We start from the raw sequence: 18,020 nt of genomic DNA, 5'->3' as shown, positions 1-18,020 counted from the left end.
CCCCTGGACCCTATAGGCACTCTGTTCAGCACCCTACTGGACACGGGACGGGGAGACGAGGAGGGGCGCAACGCCTTCCTCGACTTCTCAGGTAAATGCACGCACACTCTCACTCTCTCTCCCTTTTCTGCATATTTTCTGCATTTTAATTGGATCGTTTTTTTCTGCGCCATCTTTTATTCATGAGCTGTGATTGGAGGATGGCTGAGGAACAATTAGTGATGTCATCAGTGATGATTGGGTGTGATTGGTTCTGTCAGATAGATACTTGCGTTCCATGGCCTTGGAAACTGCTCGTCTAGACGTGTGTGTGTGTGTGTGTGTGTGTGTGTGTGTGTGTGTGTGTGTGTGTGTGTGTGTGTGTGTGTGTGTGTGTGTGTGTGTGTGTGTGTGTGTGTGTGTGTGTGTGTGTGTGTGTGTGTGTGTGTGTGTGTGTGTGTGTGTGTGTGTGTGTGTGTGATAATCCTCCTGGGGTCATGTCTGTGGGCCCATAGAGACATCATTAAGCTATTAGAATAAATGATGACCTCTCCCTGGAGAACACACACACAGAGAGACCGCAGAGAGACAGAACATGCTAATAGATCAACACATACGTCAATAAAGGAAATAGCGCATCCATACATTGATTGTGAAACCTTAAGATACACTACATGACCAAAATAATTGATCCCCCTTTGCTGCTATAACAGCCTCCACTCTTCTGGGAAGGCTTTCTACTAGATGTTGGGAAATTGCTGCGGTAGACTTGCTTTTACTCAGCCACAAGAGCATTTAGTGAGGTTGGGCACTAATGTTGGGCGATTAGGCCTGGCTCGCAGTCTCCGTTCCAATTCATCCCAAAGGTGTTCTATGGGGTTGAGATCAGGGCTCTGTGCAGGCCAGTCAAGTTCTTCCACACCGATCTCGACAAACCATTTCTGTATGGACCTCGCTTTTTGCACGGAGGCATTGCATTGCTGAAACAGGAAAGGGCCTCCCACAAACTGTTGCCACAAAGTTGGAAGCACAGAATCGTCTGGAATGTCATTGTGCTGTAGCTTTAAGATTTCCCTTCAATGGAAATAAGGGGCCTAGCCCGAACCATGAAAAACAGCCCCAGACCATTATTCCTCCTCCACCAAACTTTACAGTTGGCACTATGCATTGGGGGAGGTAGCGTTCTCCTGGCATCCGCCAAACCCAGATTCGTCTGTCGGACTGCCAGATGGTGAAACGTGATTCGTCACTCCAGAGAATGCATTTACACTGCTCCAGAGTCCAATGGCGCCAAGCTCTACACCACTCCAGCCGACGCTTGGCATTGAGCATGGTGATCGTAGGCTTGTGTGCGGCTGCTCGGCCATGGAAACCCATTTCATGAAGGCCGTTTGGAACTCGGTTAGTGAGTGTTGCAACTGAGGACAGGCGATTTTTATGCGCTTCAGCACTCGGTGGTCCCGTTCTGTGAGCTTGTGTGGCCTACCACTTCGCAGCTGAGCCATTGTTGCTCCTAGACGTTTCCACTTCACAATAACAGCACCTACAGTAGACCGGGTCAGCTCTAGCAGGGCATACATTTTATGAACTCACTTGTTAGAAAGGTGGCATCCTATGACTGTGCCACGTTGAAAGTCACTGTGCTCTTCAGTACGGGCCATTCTACTGCCAATGTTTGTCTATGGAGATTGCATGGCTGTGTTCTAGATTTTATACACCTGTCAGCAACGGGTGTGGCTGAAATAGCCAAATCCACTAATTTGAAGGGGGGGTCCACTTACTTTTGTATATATAGCCTACTTTGAAGGCCTTGGTTGAAATAGCAATAATTTTAGTGCTGGGGTGGAACTAACGCCTGGACACAGTACACACACATGACTGAATTGAATGCTGTAGTTTCCTGGGGCAGCACCGAGCTATTGTCATGATAATGGGGGTTGAGTGACCGTATTGGTTCTGACACAGATTGAGCCACAGCCTTGCTGTTTCACTTGCTATTAGATTTGGTGACAACATTTCAAAGACATGCTGTTTTTAATGTGATCTCTCTTATTTTCTTCCTCTCTCCCCCTCTCTCTCTCTCTCTCTCTCTCTCTCTCTCTCTCTTTCCCCATCTCTCTCCAGGCTCTGTGAGTTCAGCCAAAAGGTCGGAGCCCCACCTCTTCCCAGCACAACGCTTACTGGACGATGGCCAATCGTTCGTAGCACTGGCCGTAGAGACGGCTCTGATCGGCTTAGGGCAACAGAGGGTGATGCCCGACGGCCTATATGCCCAGGAGAAGGTGTGTCGCAACGAAGAGCAGCTATTGGCCAAGCTCCAGGAAGTGGAACTGGACGACGCACTGGTCAAGATCTTCCGCAAGCAAGCAATCTTCCTGCTAGAGGGTGAGGGGTAGATGCACACACACACACAGTCTTGTTTAACTAACTTTGTGGGGACACACAATTGATTCCATTCAAAGTCCTATTTTCCCTAAACCCTAACGCATTCGCAAACCTTAACCCTAACCGTAACCCCAAAACCTAACACTGACTCCTAAACCTAACCTTGAACCCTAATTCTACCCTTAACCCTAAACCCCTTAGAAATAGCCTTTTTCCCTGTTGGTCTAATTACTATTTACTAATGATTTAGAAATATAACGTTTTAATGCCAGTATATTCTGGTCCCCACAAGTATAGTTAAACATGTCTTCACACACATCCGTCGCTCTCTCTCGCTCTCTCGTCTAATCTTTATCTTTCTAATCTCTCTTTAATCTAATCTATCTATCTAATATATCTAAGCCTGTATTCTCTGTCTCCTGTAGCTGGTCCATACAGTGGTCTAGGAGAGTTGCTCTACAGAGAGAGTGTTCCCATGCATACCTTTGCCAAGTATCTCTTCACCTCCCTACTACCTCACGACACTGAACTGGCGTACAAAATTGCACTGAGAGCCATGAGGTAAGTACACACACAAGCATATCTCACATAACTTCTTTTTTTTGCACTTCAGTAAATAGTTTATGCCCAGAAAGAACATCAGGTAAGTTCAGTTAAAAATTGAGGTCATCCTCCTTTTGAGTCTCAAATGATGTATGTGTGTGTGAGGCGTGGAGGCGTGAAGCTATCCTGGGTGCTGTTTAATCATAACGCTGCCTTTTGCTGGGAATCCTTGTTAAATAATTCAACAGCATTGGAAATTAGTTTTGGAGAGTGTTTGAATAATAAATATACAGTAATACATATATAAATATTTATTTTATGACTTTGGGCTTCTTTCTGACTGCTGAGAGGCTTATGAAACCTTTGGAACTTCATTTCATTCTGCCCAAATTAAACTCCTTAGATTTTTAATATATTGAAATCTTTATTTAAAAAATAAATTAAAAAAACTGTCTTCAACCAGCCTCATATATACTGGCATTACAACGTTCTATTCTAAATCGTTTTTACTCATCTCCGCTTTAACAGAAGCACTGAAAAATTCCATAAGCCTTAGAAGACATCTTAAAGGCCCATACATCCTTATCAAAGTAATAAATAAAGGGTAAATATCAGTATATTAAATATTTATGTCTTTAGGTTACCGGTCCTGGAATCCATGGCTCCATCAGGTGATCTGTCCAGACCTCACCATATAGTGTCAATGGTCCCCAACCGCTACCCTCGCTGGTTCACTCTGTCTCATATAGAGTCACAACAATGTGAACTGGCCTCCACCATGCTCACCGCAGCCAAAGGTAAACACACTGACACACACACACATACTGTATGTACGAGCACACACACTACAAACGCACACTCACATACACACACATGCTCAAACAATAATGTTTCTGATATTTTTTGCAAATAGGTTGTTTTAAATGAGGGTTTTAAATGGGGTTTTTGTCTCAGGTGACGGGCGTAAGTTAGAAACAGTGTTAGAGTCCATCCAGAAGAACATCCACTCCTCGTCTCACATCTTCAAACTGGCTCAGGACGCCTTCAAGATCGCTACTCTGATGGACAGTCTACCGGACATCACACTGCTCAAGGTCTCACTGGAGCTGGGTCTTCAGGTAACACACACGTCCACAGTAAACACACATAAACACACACACACACACGCACACCTCCCTAACCTGTACCTGCTCCCCTCTCCCCCGAAGGTGATGAGAATGACTCTGTCCACGTTGAACTGGAGGAGGAGAGAGATGGTACGGTGGCTTGTCACCTGTGCCACAGAAGTTGGTGAGTTGCTCCTCTAAGGATGTTTTGCATAATGTGTGTGGGGGTGTATGAGTGATGTACTGCATGTGTGTGTCGAATATATATTTCCACCAACTAACCACCCTCTCCCCTGCTGTAGGTGTGTATGCGTTGGACAGCATCATGCAGAGTTGGTTCACCCTGTTCACCCCGACCGAGGCCACCAGCATCGTGGCCACCACCGTCATGTCCAACACCACCATCGTCCGCCTGCACCTGGACTGTCACCAGCAGGAGAACCTGGCCTCCTCCGCCCGGACCCTGGCCCTGCAGTGTACCATGAAGGACCCCCAGAACTGTGCCCTCTCCGCCCTCACGCTCTGCGAGAAGGACCACATCGCCTTCGAGACGGCCTACCAGATCGTCCTGGACGCGGCCGTCACGGGGATGAGCTACACACAGCTGTTCACGATAGCCAGGTATATGGAGCACAGAGGATATCCCATGAGGGCGTACAAGCTGGCCACGCTAGCCATGGCCCACCTTAACCTCAGCTACAACCAGGACACCCACCCGGCTATCAACGACGTGCTGTGGGCCTGCGCTCTGAGCCACTCTCTGGGGAAGAACGAGCTGACTGCCGTCATCCCCCTGGTGGTGAAGAGCGTGAAGTGCGCCACTGTGCTGTCAGACATTTTGAGACGGTGCACGTTGACTACGCCGGGCATGGTGGCGCTGCACAGCCGCAGGAACTCTGGGAAGCTGATGTCGCTGGACAAGGCGCCGCTCAGGCAGCTGCTGGACGCCACTATCGGGGCCTACATCAACACCACGCACTCTCGCCTCACGCACATCAGCCCGCGCCACTACAGCGAGTTCATAGAGTTCCTTAGTAAGGCCAGAGAGACGTTCCTCATGGCCCAGGACGGACACATCCAGTTTACCCAGTTCATAGACAACCTCAAACAGATCTACAAGGGCAAGAAGAAACTCATGATGCTCGTACGGGAGAGGTTCGGTTGACGAAAGACGAAACGTTAAAAAAACTATTGTGATTGGTCGATGAATCTATGGAGATTGAGAGCGATCACGGCCCCTTTTACTTGATCCCGCCTTTGTATCCTTTTGTAACTTAAAAAGTGACAGAAAAAAACGGAAAAACGGAAAGAAAAAACAGAAAACAAGAAAAAGGAAACGACTAAAAACAAACAAGAAAAGGCCACATCGGTATTAATGTGTATATAGACCCTATTTAGTTCACAAACAAACAAAAAAATAACATTTGTTGTGGATGTGTGTGTGTGTGTGTCCCTTTATATGTATGAAGGAGAGTGTGTGTGAGAGAGAGAGAGAGAGAGAGAGAGAGAGAGAGAGAGAGAGAGAGAGAGAGAGAGAGAGAGAGAGAGAGAGAGAGAGAGAGAGAGAGAGAGAGAGAGAGAGAGAGAGAGAGAGAGAGAGAGAGAGAGAGAGAGAGAGAGAGAGAGAGAGAGAGAGAGAGAGAGAGAGAGAGAGAGAGAGAGAGAGAGAGAGAGAGAGAGAGAGAGAGAGAGAACTAAAAATACAATCTTTTGGTTTACACTGAGTATATGTTGTCCAGTGGCGAGATGTCCTCATAGCACTCCTGTTCCCCTTCTGTTAAACGCTCACAGAGACAAACACGGCTTAAACCAAACGGAGCAACTCCATCAGACGTGACAAGTACCTCGTACGGACCCAGCTTTACTCCCCCCTTGTCCTCACCCCTCCCTCCCCACTCAGTGTAGTCAAAGTGTGCAAACGGTAGACGTAAAAGAACAACACAAACAAACAGTTCAGTTCACATTTCTTGTTTTTCCTTTAATTTACTGTTTTTGTTTCTTGAGTAACAGTGATCACCAACTCCAGTCTGACTGTCTGCCATGGCTTTGCAGTGTTGTTCACCCTGATGCTACACACACACACACACACACACACACTAAACAAGCAAATAAACACAGAAAAACACACCCACACTCAGAAACTCACGCGGTTGCAGGAACACTGTAAACACACCCTCGCAGAAAACACACACTTATACTGTCATAGTGCTTGCGCTTGTGGAAAACTTAGCAACTGTCAACATACATTCTCAGGGATTTCTCTAAAAAAAAGGAAAGTGAAAAAAGAAAGAGTGAGAGCATTTTATTGTACTGTGTATATATAATAGTATATGTCTGAATAGTGAAAAACAAATGTATACGTTAACTAATTTATAAATAATATTCTATGTAATGCAAAATACTTGAAGCTGCAGTACCTTGGTTTTTATAGCAAAAACATATCAGAAGGACAATTAAAATGTGTCGCCTTGCGTTGCATCATCAGGGGCCAGGACAAAGGTCAAAGGTTAGGGGTCACTTCAGTAGGACTGTTAGCTGGGTGACCCCGCAGAGACAGACAGACAGACTGACACCCACTGGACTGCTTGACAGGAACTGGCTGTTTGCAAAACAGGACATGGATGTTGTATTTTGTATGGACCAGCAAAATATATGTATCCTCCAGTTGTAGACACAGTTTCATTGGGCACCGCAGAAGAAGAGGAAAGAGAGAGACTTCCCAGGAGCCAGATCAGTGAGCCTTAGCATTACAGATGTAGAACAAGGGCCCAGTGCCTATGAAGCCGTCAAATGTAGATCTGACAAAACCCCTGACTCTTTACTAATAATCAGCGTAAAAATTTGGCCTGACCACGCCTCGTGTCTCCTTCCGCAGTGATCAAGTTACAAAAATGAAGCTCCATTATATGCACAACAACCAACCAACAACATGTACATGCCTCCACAACCAACCAACATGTACAACATGCCTCTTCTGCTGACTCCCTGACTTTGTGCAGGACAGAAAGTTGCTATGTAGGTCTTGACTGTTCCAACTTTTTTTTACGCTTTTTTTATTTTTATGTTTCTCTCTTTTTGAATTTTTTTATTTTCTCTCTAGAATTCCTCAACGAGAACAGCCTTCTTTCTTGCCTTGTCTTAATGCTTTAAAACAACCAAACGGGAGTTCTAACTACCAAACTTCGTTCATTAAATTTAAAAAGCCAACCAACTTTGGTTACAACTTTTAGTGTCTTTAATTTTTAGCTGAATGGTTTTGTGTTCAGTGCTTTGAAAATCCCTTCTCCTCTGTTTGTTTTTGGGTGCAGAAACGTTGTCTAGTGTCTCTTGTCCCCTCCTCCCCTAGAGGTTTGTCCGTAGTTCCTTTGTCCAGAGGCAGAAATATAATTCATATTCCATTTTATTTATTATGATAGGTAAACGATTGTACTTCAACAGTGTCAGCATTGCTCATGAAGTTGAAATTCAGATTTGATACACCGATATCAATTTATTTATGTAACTAAATCACTGTTTTATAAACTTGTTAATGATTCAACTTTTTTTTGTTTTAATTAAAATTAGTTTTTTGAGAGGAGACCTTGTGTGGTGTTTGTTTTTTCTAGTTCTGCTATTTTACGCTGCGTCATCAGTTGAGAAACATTATGTTTGGGTTTTACTTTCTTTTATCCAAGAATGTAAACCCTGGAACGCGTCTGGAAAATAATGAATCCACTGAGAGTAGTAGTAAAAAGGAAGTCAAGTTATTTTTTTTCCCGCTCGTCTGTTTCCCAGAAACAGTCTTATAGTCGTTGTGTTTGGTGTATTTAGGCGGTATTCCAAGTGTTCTGTTCTTTATCATTCCTGGTATTCTGAGATGTTTATAATACTCAGAGTCGATATTCAGGCCATACGAAGGAATTCCCCTCGACCAAACCCACAAATTCGGGAAAACAAACCTTTTTTTTTTGACCCCAATTGTAAAAGAGCCAACTTCATCATCAGTGTTTAGTTATACAAAAATATGCCAAAAAGCTGTTGTGTTGTTCAATCTACATGTAACCAGGTCAAAAATCAGAATATACAGTTCACAATGCTCCACGTAGGGAAATAGATACTGCGAGAAGAACCCTGTGGCTATTCGGTGTGGGACCTGGTGACCCGGTGTCTAAGTAGGTACAAGTAGCTATGTGTGTAGAAAACATTTCATCACGGGTAATGCATTTTACTTGTGTTAGTATAGTCCGTTTGTAACTCCACTCACTACTTGCAGCTGTGTAGTCCGTTTGTTTGTGTTGTTGATCTTAGCTAGCTTAATGTTTCGGTCAATAGCTAGCTAGCACTCACTCATTCACGTGGCTGCTAGCACCGTTATGAAAAGTGGCATGAGGGAAGCCCCCCAATATAATGTTTTTCAAACTATTGAGAATGCCTGCTCCCGAGCAATGTTTAAAAGTAATCTTTAAACATGTTGTACTTTTCTTAAATGTAGTTTTGAATTCCACAGAATCATCTGGACTGTAACGTTTACATCCCTCTACAGTCCTGGTCGGTTTTTAGGAGAAAACAACCTGTGGCTACCTAGGTTACCCAATTGGCTCACAGCAACAACTTTAACTTTTTCAAACACAATTTTCTTGTTGTCTGCTTGTTTCATTAAATTACAAAAGCAGTATTTCCCCTAGATCTTTATTTATTTTTTTACAGGCGGACGCAAAGTCCCCCTTTTAGTTTCCTTGGTTAGATGACTATAGGAAGTGGGGTATTCCTTCCTCTTCCTATCTCTTATCGTCAACGGCAACCAGGGTGACTGTAGACTGGACAGGAAATTCTAGTTAGAACCACAGAATGAGGGGGGTGGAGGAACAGGAACAGCCCTAGATGCTTCCAAACATTACTGTTGACAATGTTTTGACCCCCGATAGCCGTTCCATAACAAGTCAATCAGCACTGTTTGAATTTACTACATCTGAAGTGTTTTTAACAGAAATGACCGCAGTAAATCTCCAAACTAACAATGAACCATACTAAACAGGAACCAGGTAAAATGGTCGGGGTTAAGGGGTTGAGATTAAGCCTGTATATCTCTGCCTTCGTTTGTATTTGGGAAGCAAGATAAGACTCCCTAACATGCAATGTTATATAGATTTATTCCAAGAGATAGTGTTCCCTGAAGTCTATTTGGGGTTGTTACTTGTACACTGCATGATCGCCCCAACACTCAGCTTCTAGAAGAATGTTAGAGAAACTGAGACTGGGTGTTCTCATGCCAACATCTGAACATTGCCTGCACACACACACACTCTCTCTCTCCTCTCTCATGTACACACATACACACCTTGAATGGTACAGTATCTCCTGTATAAATAGCCTGGCAGTGGGGAGTTTCTGTAACCCCATCGGCGTACCTGGCTCCAAAGATAAACTGGATCACACAGCTGGGACACACAAACACATCCTGGCTGAACCAGACCACTATCCTGTTCTCATTCCCAGATTCCCAGTCCATCTGGGACGGGAATGTTCTCTCTACTTTGCTCTCTTCTCCAGTCTGTCTTTATCTCTCTCCCTCTCTCGTCTCGCTCTCTCTTTTTTCTCTCTTTCTCTCTCCTTGTTTTGTCTCCAGATTTCTGTTCTCTCATTACCTCTGGAAGAACAACCTTTTACAGCTGAGGTAATATCACCACCCACCTCCTCAGTACTGAGAACTAATCTGTTTCTCAATCTATTTCTGGGGGATCCTGAGAGAGCCCACATTTTTGTTCCAGCCCAGCACTAACTCATCTCATCCAATTGGTTAATATCCTGTGTTTGCCGTCACACCCATCAATCATTCCCCTTCCTGTCTCTCATATCGACGCGTCTCCTTCCTGCTCCAGGAACAGCTGGTCAGAGAGATCAGTCTGTCAAGGGACAACTTTATACTACACCTTTACCACACCACAGAGACTGTCCAGACGCCAGAGGAAAGAGACTCGGTATCCATTTCAGTCTAACGGCCACAGCACTGGTGGATGTCTGCATTCCACTTCCTATCTTGTAAAAGTCCTGTGTGGATAGACATCTCTTGCTCTGTGATTTGTTGCACGGTGGTAGACTTTGATCCTTTATCAGGAGACAGGCAGCAGGCCCTTAAACACACAACATTCTAGAAGGAGGTCGAAGAGCATATTAGCAAAGGTGAAATGGAGCCTCTACTGCTAGACTGGTACCTCGGTTACTGGAGCTGTGCTGCTTGTTCAGACTGTTGTTTGTTTTAACTGTTTCTATCGATTTGTACAACGTGGCTGTTGGTATGTTACCTTCTTTCAATAATCCCTCCCAACAAAGGCATTATCTGACCTTGACCGTTCTTATAGGATACTGCAGGTAGAAAAGAGAAGCTGTTCTCCGTTCAAATATTTTTTATTGAACACACACAGGAATGGTGTATAGGTATAAAAGGCAGGTATACAATTTTTATCTAAACATACAAGAGCAGACAGAAACAAAAAGACCCAGAGTTCTGGGTACAAAACAAATATTACAAAACAAGACATACAGAACAGGGACAGGTAGAAAGAAAGAGGGTAGGTGTCACCCCCCACTTATTCCCCCCTTTATCCCTTCCCCTTATTCCCCTCCCGACTGCTCGGGTGGCGGTGCCAGCACATGCTGCCCAAAGGTGGATTAAAATATTACTATTGAGAGTGCGTTAAAAAGTACAAATTCACAGCGCCGAATGGTCCAAGTAAGAGAGGAAAGGCTGCCAGATTTGATCAAATGTTGATAATTTATTGTTCAGAATATATCTAATCCTTTCTAAGTGTACAGTGTTTGCCAATTCGCTGAGCCATAATTTGGTAGTGGGCGCTTCCCTCTTTTTCCAAAACAACAAGATTCGTTTTTTTGCCGAAATGAGACTGTAAGAGAAGAGAAGCTGTTCTAATCTTGCAAATACCACTAGGAGCTTAGAGCAATTTTTACATTCCAGCAACAACAAAAAACACATTAAATGCTGCATATTTGATGATTGTTCAAAAGTGTGATATTTTGTCATTTAATATGGATATTTTTTTTATATATATATCAATGGGCTTAGTTTGCTTGACCCAAATGCTTTGATTCCACCTATGTTATTCCCATAATTGTCACCTCCATATTCTAAAGCGGTATTGTCCGATCGATGCACTCGCTTTAGAGCGTGGCTACTGCTTGCGATTCCTGTGTGTGTGTGTAGAAAAGGATCTGCATTGTGTTTGATTTTAGTGAACATAAACACATCTTGTGAACTCTTCACATTCGTGAATGCTTGGTTAGAGCTCCTTCTCTGCTCCTGTAGTTTAACCTTCATAGTTCTCCTGGTACAACAACAACACGGCCTACTCTAATCAATGTCTCGCTCCTTCTAAGGATGGATTTGAGCTTCCTTTATTCATTCATTTCTAAGAGTCTTCTTGTCACAGAAGAATGGTCACAAGGTCAGTCAATTGCTGGTTAGGTGTGGAAGACCTGTGTCCTGGATGTCAAATGTCACCACTTAGTTACACAAAAGTTTGAAGTAGTTTAGTTTTGCTACATAACTGAGGTTAGGATTCAACCCTGAAAAAAGTACTTAAACCCACAAACCCCTGAAGTAATGAGTTGAGTTGTACTTCCCTTCCTCCCATCCCTCTCCCAGAAGGGAGGGAAGAAATATGACGCTGGACAAAGCACCTTGGTGGAGATTAGACTGCACCAACCATCCATCACACTCCGGGCCGGTCCTTGGAATATATTATGTCCTGATAATCTGATTGTGCATGTCAATGAACGATGCTGCAGAATTCCCCTCCTGTCCTTAGTGCCACCATTATTTGTAGGGTGGCTCAAGATTGTCATTGGCCTTAACCGCAGATCTAGGATCAGATTCCCTTACCCACAACCTTAACCATTAGGTAGATGGGAAAAACATCTGACACTGTATCAGTGGTGAGAGGCAGAGTCTACATACTGCTGTTTAGTGTGTATGTGTTGAATAGAGAGACGTAATGTTTCAGCAGCCTTCCTTATAATCCGTGTCAGAGCCGGGAGCGACGCCATCCTATTCACAATCCCATTGGCTTAATGCACCGTGTCCGTCATGCTAATTTATGTCATTAGATGTGGTGGTACTAGGCTGTGTTAAGTCTTCACAGACAAACACACACACACCTCACCATCAGACACAGTATGTAAACAAAGAACCAGTGAGAGAACATGAAAGGATTGGTTTATTCGGATCCCCATTCGCGTTTGCAGAAGGAGCAGCTATTTTTCCTGGGGTCCACAAAAAACACGACGAGTAACAAAATACTGGTATTTTTGGTATTTTATTAGGATCCCCATTAGCTGTTGCAAAAGCAGCAGCTACTTTTCCTGGGGTCCACAAAAAACCTGAAACATAATACAGAATGACATAATACAGAACAACGGGGAGCGGCGTTGTTGCTTTATCTGTTTTTTGAAACCAGGTTTGCTGTTTATTTGAACAATATGAGATGGAAGGAAGTTCCATGCAATAAGGGCTCTATATAATACTGTAAGCTTTCTTGAATTTTTCTGGATTTGGGGACTGTGGAAAGACCCCTGGTGGCATGTCTGGTGGGATAAGTGTGTGTGTCAGTGCTGTGTGTAAGTTGACTATGCAAACAATTTGGGATTTTCAACACATTAATGTTTCTTATAAAAAGAAGTGATGCAGTCAGTCTCTCAACTCTTAGCCAAGAGAGACTGGCATGCATAGTATTTATATCAGCCCTCTGATTACAATGAAGAGAAAAACATGCCGCTCTGTTCTGGACCAGCTGCAGCTTAACTAGGTCTTTCCTTGCATCACTGGACCACACGACTGGACAATAATCAAGATTAGACAAAACTAGAGCCTGAAGAACTTGCTTTTTGGAGTGTGTTGTCAAAAAAGCAGAGCATCTCTTTATTACGGACAGACCAATCCCCATCTTTACAACCATTGAATCAACATGTTTTGACCATGACAGTTTACAATCTAAGGTAACACCAGGTAATTTAGCCTCCTCAACTTGTTCAACAGCCACACCATTCATTACCAGATTCAGCTGAGGTCTAGAACTTAATTAAGGAATGATTTGTACCAAATACATTGCTCTTAGTTTTAGAGATGTTGAGGACCAGTATATTACTGGCCACCCATTCCAAAACAGACTGCAGCTCTTTGTTAAGGGTTTCAGTGACTTCATTAGCTGTGGTTGCTGATGCATAAATGGTTGAATCATCAGCATACATGGACACACATGCTTTGTTTAATGCCAGTGGCATGTCATTGGTAAAAATAGAAAAGAGTAGAGGGCCTACTGGTACACCACACTTTACATGTTTGACATTAGAGAAGCTTCCATTAAAGAAACCCCACAGTTCTTTTAGATAGATAGTTCTGAATCCACGATGTGGCAGAGGTTGAAAAGCCATAACACATGTTTTTTCAACAACAAGGACAGTCAATTTCAAATACAACTATATACAAACAATCAAATGAATAAATAGTACATACAATACAAAAAAAAAATGGTGTTAGGAGAATCAGTTCATCTCTCGTCAACCCTCAACCAGGAAAGACTGGCATCTTGTTGATGTTAGTTAGTTTGGCTAAGTCTGCAATTGACAAGACCAGAGCCTGAACAACTAGTACGGTTGATGTTTGTGTCAAAAACACGCAACAACTTTGTCAATATGACTTGACCGTGATAATTGACCATCCAATGTTTTACCTAGGAGTTTAGCTTCCTCAACTTGCTCAATGGTCACACCCTTTATACACGACTCCAGCTGAGGTTTCGGTCTTCCAGAATGTTTTCAACCCAATACAATGCTTTAATTTTAGATGAACTTAAGAGCAGTTTATTATTAATCACCCATTCGGAGACTGACTGTAACTCCTTATCAGTGAGCTCACTGGCTTTGGGTGCTGACGTGAAGTGTGAAATCATCCGCAGTACATAGTCATTCTAGCTTTGTGTCAGACCAGTGGCAAATCATTAGTAAAAATAGAGAAGAGGAACTTTTCAAAGCAACTGCTCTGAGGGACACCACACTGTACATATCTGATGTTAGAGAAGCTTCCATTGAAGAACACTCTCTGGGTTCTATTGGATAAATACCTATCCAACCCTGTGATGGCAGGTGCTGTAAAGCCATACGAAGTGAGTTTCTTAGACGACAATTTATGATGAGTAACATCAAAGGCTGCCCTGAAATCTAACAATACAGCTCACACTATCATCCTATTGGTGTTATTGTTTAACCAATCATCTGTCTGAGTGAGTGGCCTTCTCTAAATGCATGCTGAAAGTCAGTAGTTAACTTGTTCTCTGACAAATAGCATTGTATTTGGTCAAACACAATTCTCTCCATCAGTTTACTAAGAACAGGCAGCGAACTGATTGGGCGGCTGTTAGAACCAGCAAAGGGTGCTTTACTATTTTTAGGTATTGGAATTACTTTAGCTTCCTTCCACGCCTGTGGACACACACTCCTTTAGGCTTTGGTTAAGGATCTAGCAAATAATGGTGGCAATACAGTCTGCTACCATTCTCAATAGTTTCCCATCAAGGTGGTCTATACCTGGTAGCTGATCATTATTGATGAATAACAATATTTTTTCCACCTCTACCACACAAACTTGACCAAATTCTAAACAGGCAATCCTTCACTTTCATTATTAGATCTTTAATACAAAAATATGATGGTTCACTGTTCAATGTTGTCATTTCACTTGAGATTTTCCACTTTATTGGTAAAATAGTCAGGGGTGCAACTCTGGTTTTAGAAGTGGGGGGGATATAACCTGGCGGGGGTTAATATGACCTTTTTAGGTTCATACTGGGGTCACTTTTATTGTAAATAAGAATAGAATATGTTTCTAAACACTTCTACATTAATGTGGACGCTACCATGCTTACGGATAATCCTGAATGAATCGTGAATAATGATGAGTGAGAAAGTTATAGATGCACAAATATCATACTCCCACAAAAACGCTAACCTCCCCTGCCATTGTAATGTTGAGAGGTCAGCACGTCTTGGGGGTATGATATTTGTGCGTCTAACTTTCTCACTCATCATTATTCACGATTTATTCAGGATTATCCATAGTCCAGTTCAAGACCATGATTGTAATTTTGTCAAATCACCACCATAATAAGAGTTAGAAATGTACAGTATTTCAGTGTTCATGTTTCAGAACAACATATGGATTCTTTAGACTTTCATGATTACTAACCCAAACACAGTGGGGAACAATGAGGGCCTACTACGCCTTCAGAGGGCTAAAGATTTATGAAATAGTTATTATAATATTATTTATGATTATTATTTCATTATTTTCAATGATATTCTGATTTACACTAAAGGGGGAAAAAAATCCAGTCAGGATTTTTCTTTACTGGTCTATGGGAAGATAAATCTAGCTAGCTCAGTCAGCCATTGGCTAGGCCATCAGAAGCTAGATAAAGACATCTGCCATTCAACTGTATTAGGGCAAAATCTTGGAGTGACAATGGAATCATCCAATCAAATTTTGACTTAATGGGCAGGACCGTTATTTTTACAAAAACATGGAAACTTCTGCCTTAAAGGCCAACTGGGTCACTGAGCAATAGCGAGCAGTAGTTTTCCCAGGTCTAGCTAGCTAGCTTTGGTTGTCGGCTAGTTTGCAGCAGCTGCAATCAAAGAGGATGTTGTTGCTAATTTGTTAGCTTCTCCCTTTTCAAGAATAACTTTTAAAAATAAGTAAAGTTTCAAATTATCATCATATGTTGAGTGGAATGTTTTTTATTGCAGCGCGCTTGCTGTTAGAAAATAACTTATGTGCGTGAAACTTTGTTGCATTTAAAGTGGAACTGACAGCATTTTAGAAACATGTCATTTTATTAAAATCTGTTCATATACATCCACAGGAAGAATATGACATTTCAAAAAAAGAATCTGACAAGTAACTACTTAGATATGGTCATTTTCACATTTTCATAAATTCTTAGAACGTTTAGGAATTACGTATACTAAGGCATTTGTTCCTAGGCCGTCATTGTAATAAGAATTTGTTCTTAACTAACTTGCCTAGTTAAATCAAGGTTAAATAAATAAAATAAAAATGTGTGAAAATTCTTTAGCAATATAGAGCGGGAAAGCGGCCATGCATTTTGGACAATTAGACACTGCGGTAAATAAAACCGAATGAAAACATCTGTCTTGTCCAGGAACGGAGTCTGTAACAGACCGGTGCGCAATAGCCAATCAGAGCTACAAGTATTTGCCACACGATCCTGCCATCATTCTCCTTGAACTGGAATGTGTGTTTACAGGCAGTTGCAACGGCGCGACTTTAAATTATTAGAACGCATTCGCCAAAGCCACAAAATACAACTTAATAGATTTCTGCAAACACCACGGAAGTCCTCTTACATTTTGAACTTGTTCCTCTGCTGCTTGCTTGCCAATGCATGTTTGTCCCAACCAAGCACCCAAGCTAACTGGCTAAAGTTGGCTCAGTTGCTAGCTAGCTACTTCCAGACACAAATGAGCGAACACCTCACTCTGACCATTTTACTCGCTGTAGCAGAGCTGGTTAGGCTGTTAACATATTATCTAGAGTTTTCTTGACTAACTATAAATGTTTTTTGCCTACGTTTACTGTCACCTGTCATATTCAGCGAGTGTTGCGCATTCATAAATTCATCAGTTGTTCTGCGCTCTGGCACATAGACGAGAGTGCTCTGAAATCGGAGTAGATAGCCAGAGTGAATTTGCGAACGCAAGAGATATGCTAACTGGATAACAGTTGTTTAAGTTCTTGCTAGCTAACCAAGTGACATCTGCATCTGTAGCTGTGTATAGCCACCAAAATACAATATGAGGTGAAAAAAGTTAGTCACTTACCCACTCCTCCAATGGCAAGACATGAAATCCTCCTAGAAACTAGCTAGATAGCTATCTAGCTAATGTTAGGCTCTGTGTTTTTAGCTTGTTTCATAAATAGATACGCTAGCCTATTAGCCACGTTATGACTGACTTGTGATCATTGCCCTTGCTAGTTTGATTGTATTGGCATTCCCAGCTTTAGTTACAGTACATTCGTCCGTTTTTGTCCAGAATATTGAGTCATAGAAACTGAAACAGTGCATCCCGACTGGAGGCAACAAACAATGTACCAGTCCAACTGTGATTTACAACCTGATAGCAATATTTTTTTGGAATACCAAGAAATGTGTTGGTGAATTATATTAATCATGCATTGAACTGCATCCATTTATTCTGCCAACAATGCCTTAGTGTACGCCATGGAATGTTGAGTCAAATAATATAACCTATTTTTAAAACCTCTTATAAAGTTGGTTTTATAGCATAAACTTGGAATTAGATATGTTTGACTGATATTATGATTGTCTGTTTGTTTCATATCTGCAAAGAAGTTAAAAGGCTGTCAGTTCCACAAACTTTACACCCCTGGTTGCTTTGTGTGCTAAACATTAAATGTTTTTTTGCAATGGGAAGTAATAGATGGAAATTTCGTTGGGAAATTCTTAATGGTTGTGTTTTGTATTCTTATGATTGTGACCTACTGGCTTATTATGTCCAAGTTTATGGACTGCTTAATCTTTAACATTACCTGTGTGTGACTGCTGTCTTTCCATCGGCCCTACGCAGGTGTGTAGTGGTGGCTGGAGAAGTGGGTATACTCTAGTTTTGCCAAAAAGTTCCCAAACTGCCTGCCCAGCGAGGAAAGGCAGCCTGCGTGAAAAATCCTATATTTCCTTTAAAAATTAAAAATAAATCTATATATTTGTCCGATTTTCACTCTCAAAATCACTTTTTTTATAAAAAAAAAATGAAAAATGTGATGGTCTAAGTCCACAACAATGATGAACCACATCAATCTGATTGGATGGGCCTGTCAGGGCCCGGCTCCCTAGTGGGTGGGCCTGGGTCCATCCAGGCCCATCCATGTCTACGCCCCTGATGCAAACAGTGCATGATGACAACTGCGCATCACAAATA

General features: G+C 42.3%; 1 protein-coding gene across 1 annotated transcript in view; it reads left to right on the top strand.

Moving 5' to 3' along the window:
* The window catches only part of zswim6 (zinc finger, SWIM-type containing 6), a 41,331-nt gene extending 35,818 nt beyond the window's left edge, over positions 1–5,513 (top strand). The window contains exons 8-14 of the mRNA XM_038970368.1: positions 1–91; positions 2,104–2,364; positions 2,790–2,925; positions 3,547–3,704; positions 3,862–4,025; positions 4,116–4,197; positions 4,316–5,513. The exon at positions 1–91 is cut by the window's left edge and continues 56 nt beyond it. Coding sequence (XP_038826296.1) covers positions 1–91; positions 2,104–2,364; positions 2,790–2,925; positions 3,547–3,704; positions 3,862–4,025; positions 4,116–4,197; positions 4,316–5,178 — 1,755 coding nt within the window. The 3' untranslated portion in view covers positions 5,179–5,513. The remainder of the gene's footprint in view (positions 92–2,103; positions 2,365–2,789; positions 2,926–3,546; positions 3,705–3,861; positions 4,026–4,115; positions 4,198–4,315) is intronic.
* Positions 5,514–18,020: the final 12,507 nt, after the last annotated feature.

The sequence above is a fragment of the Salvelinus namaycush genome, chromosome 31 (assembly GCF_016432855.1).
Source record: "Salvelinus namaycush isolate Seneca chromosome 31, SaNama_1.0, whole genome shotgun sequence".
NCBI classification, from domain to species: domain Eukaryota; kingdom Metazoa; phylum Chordata; class Actinopteri; order Salmoniformes; family Salmonidae; genus Salvelinus; species Salvelinus namaycush.
Note: the sequence above shows the minus strand (reverse complement) of the source record. Positions and strands in the feature narration are given on the sequence as shown.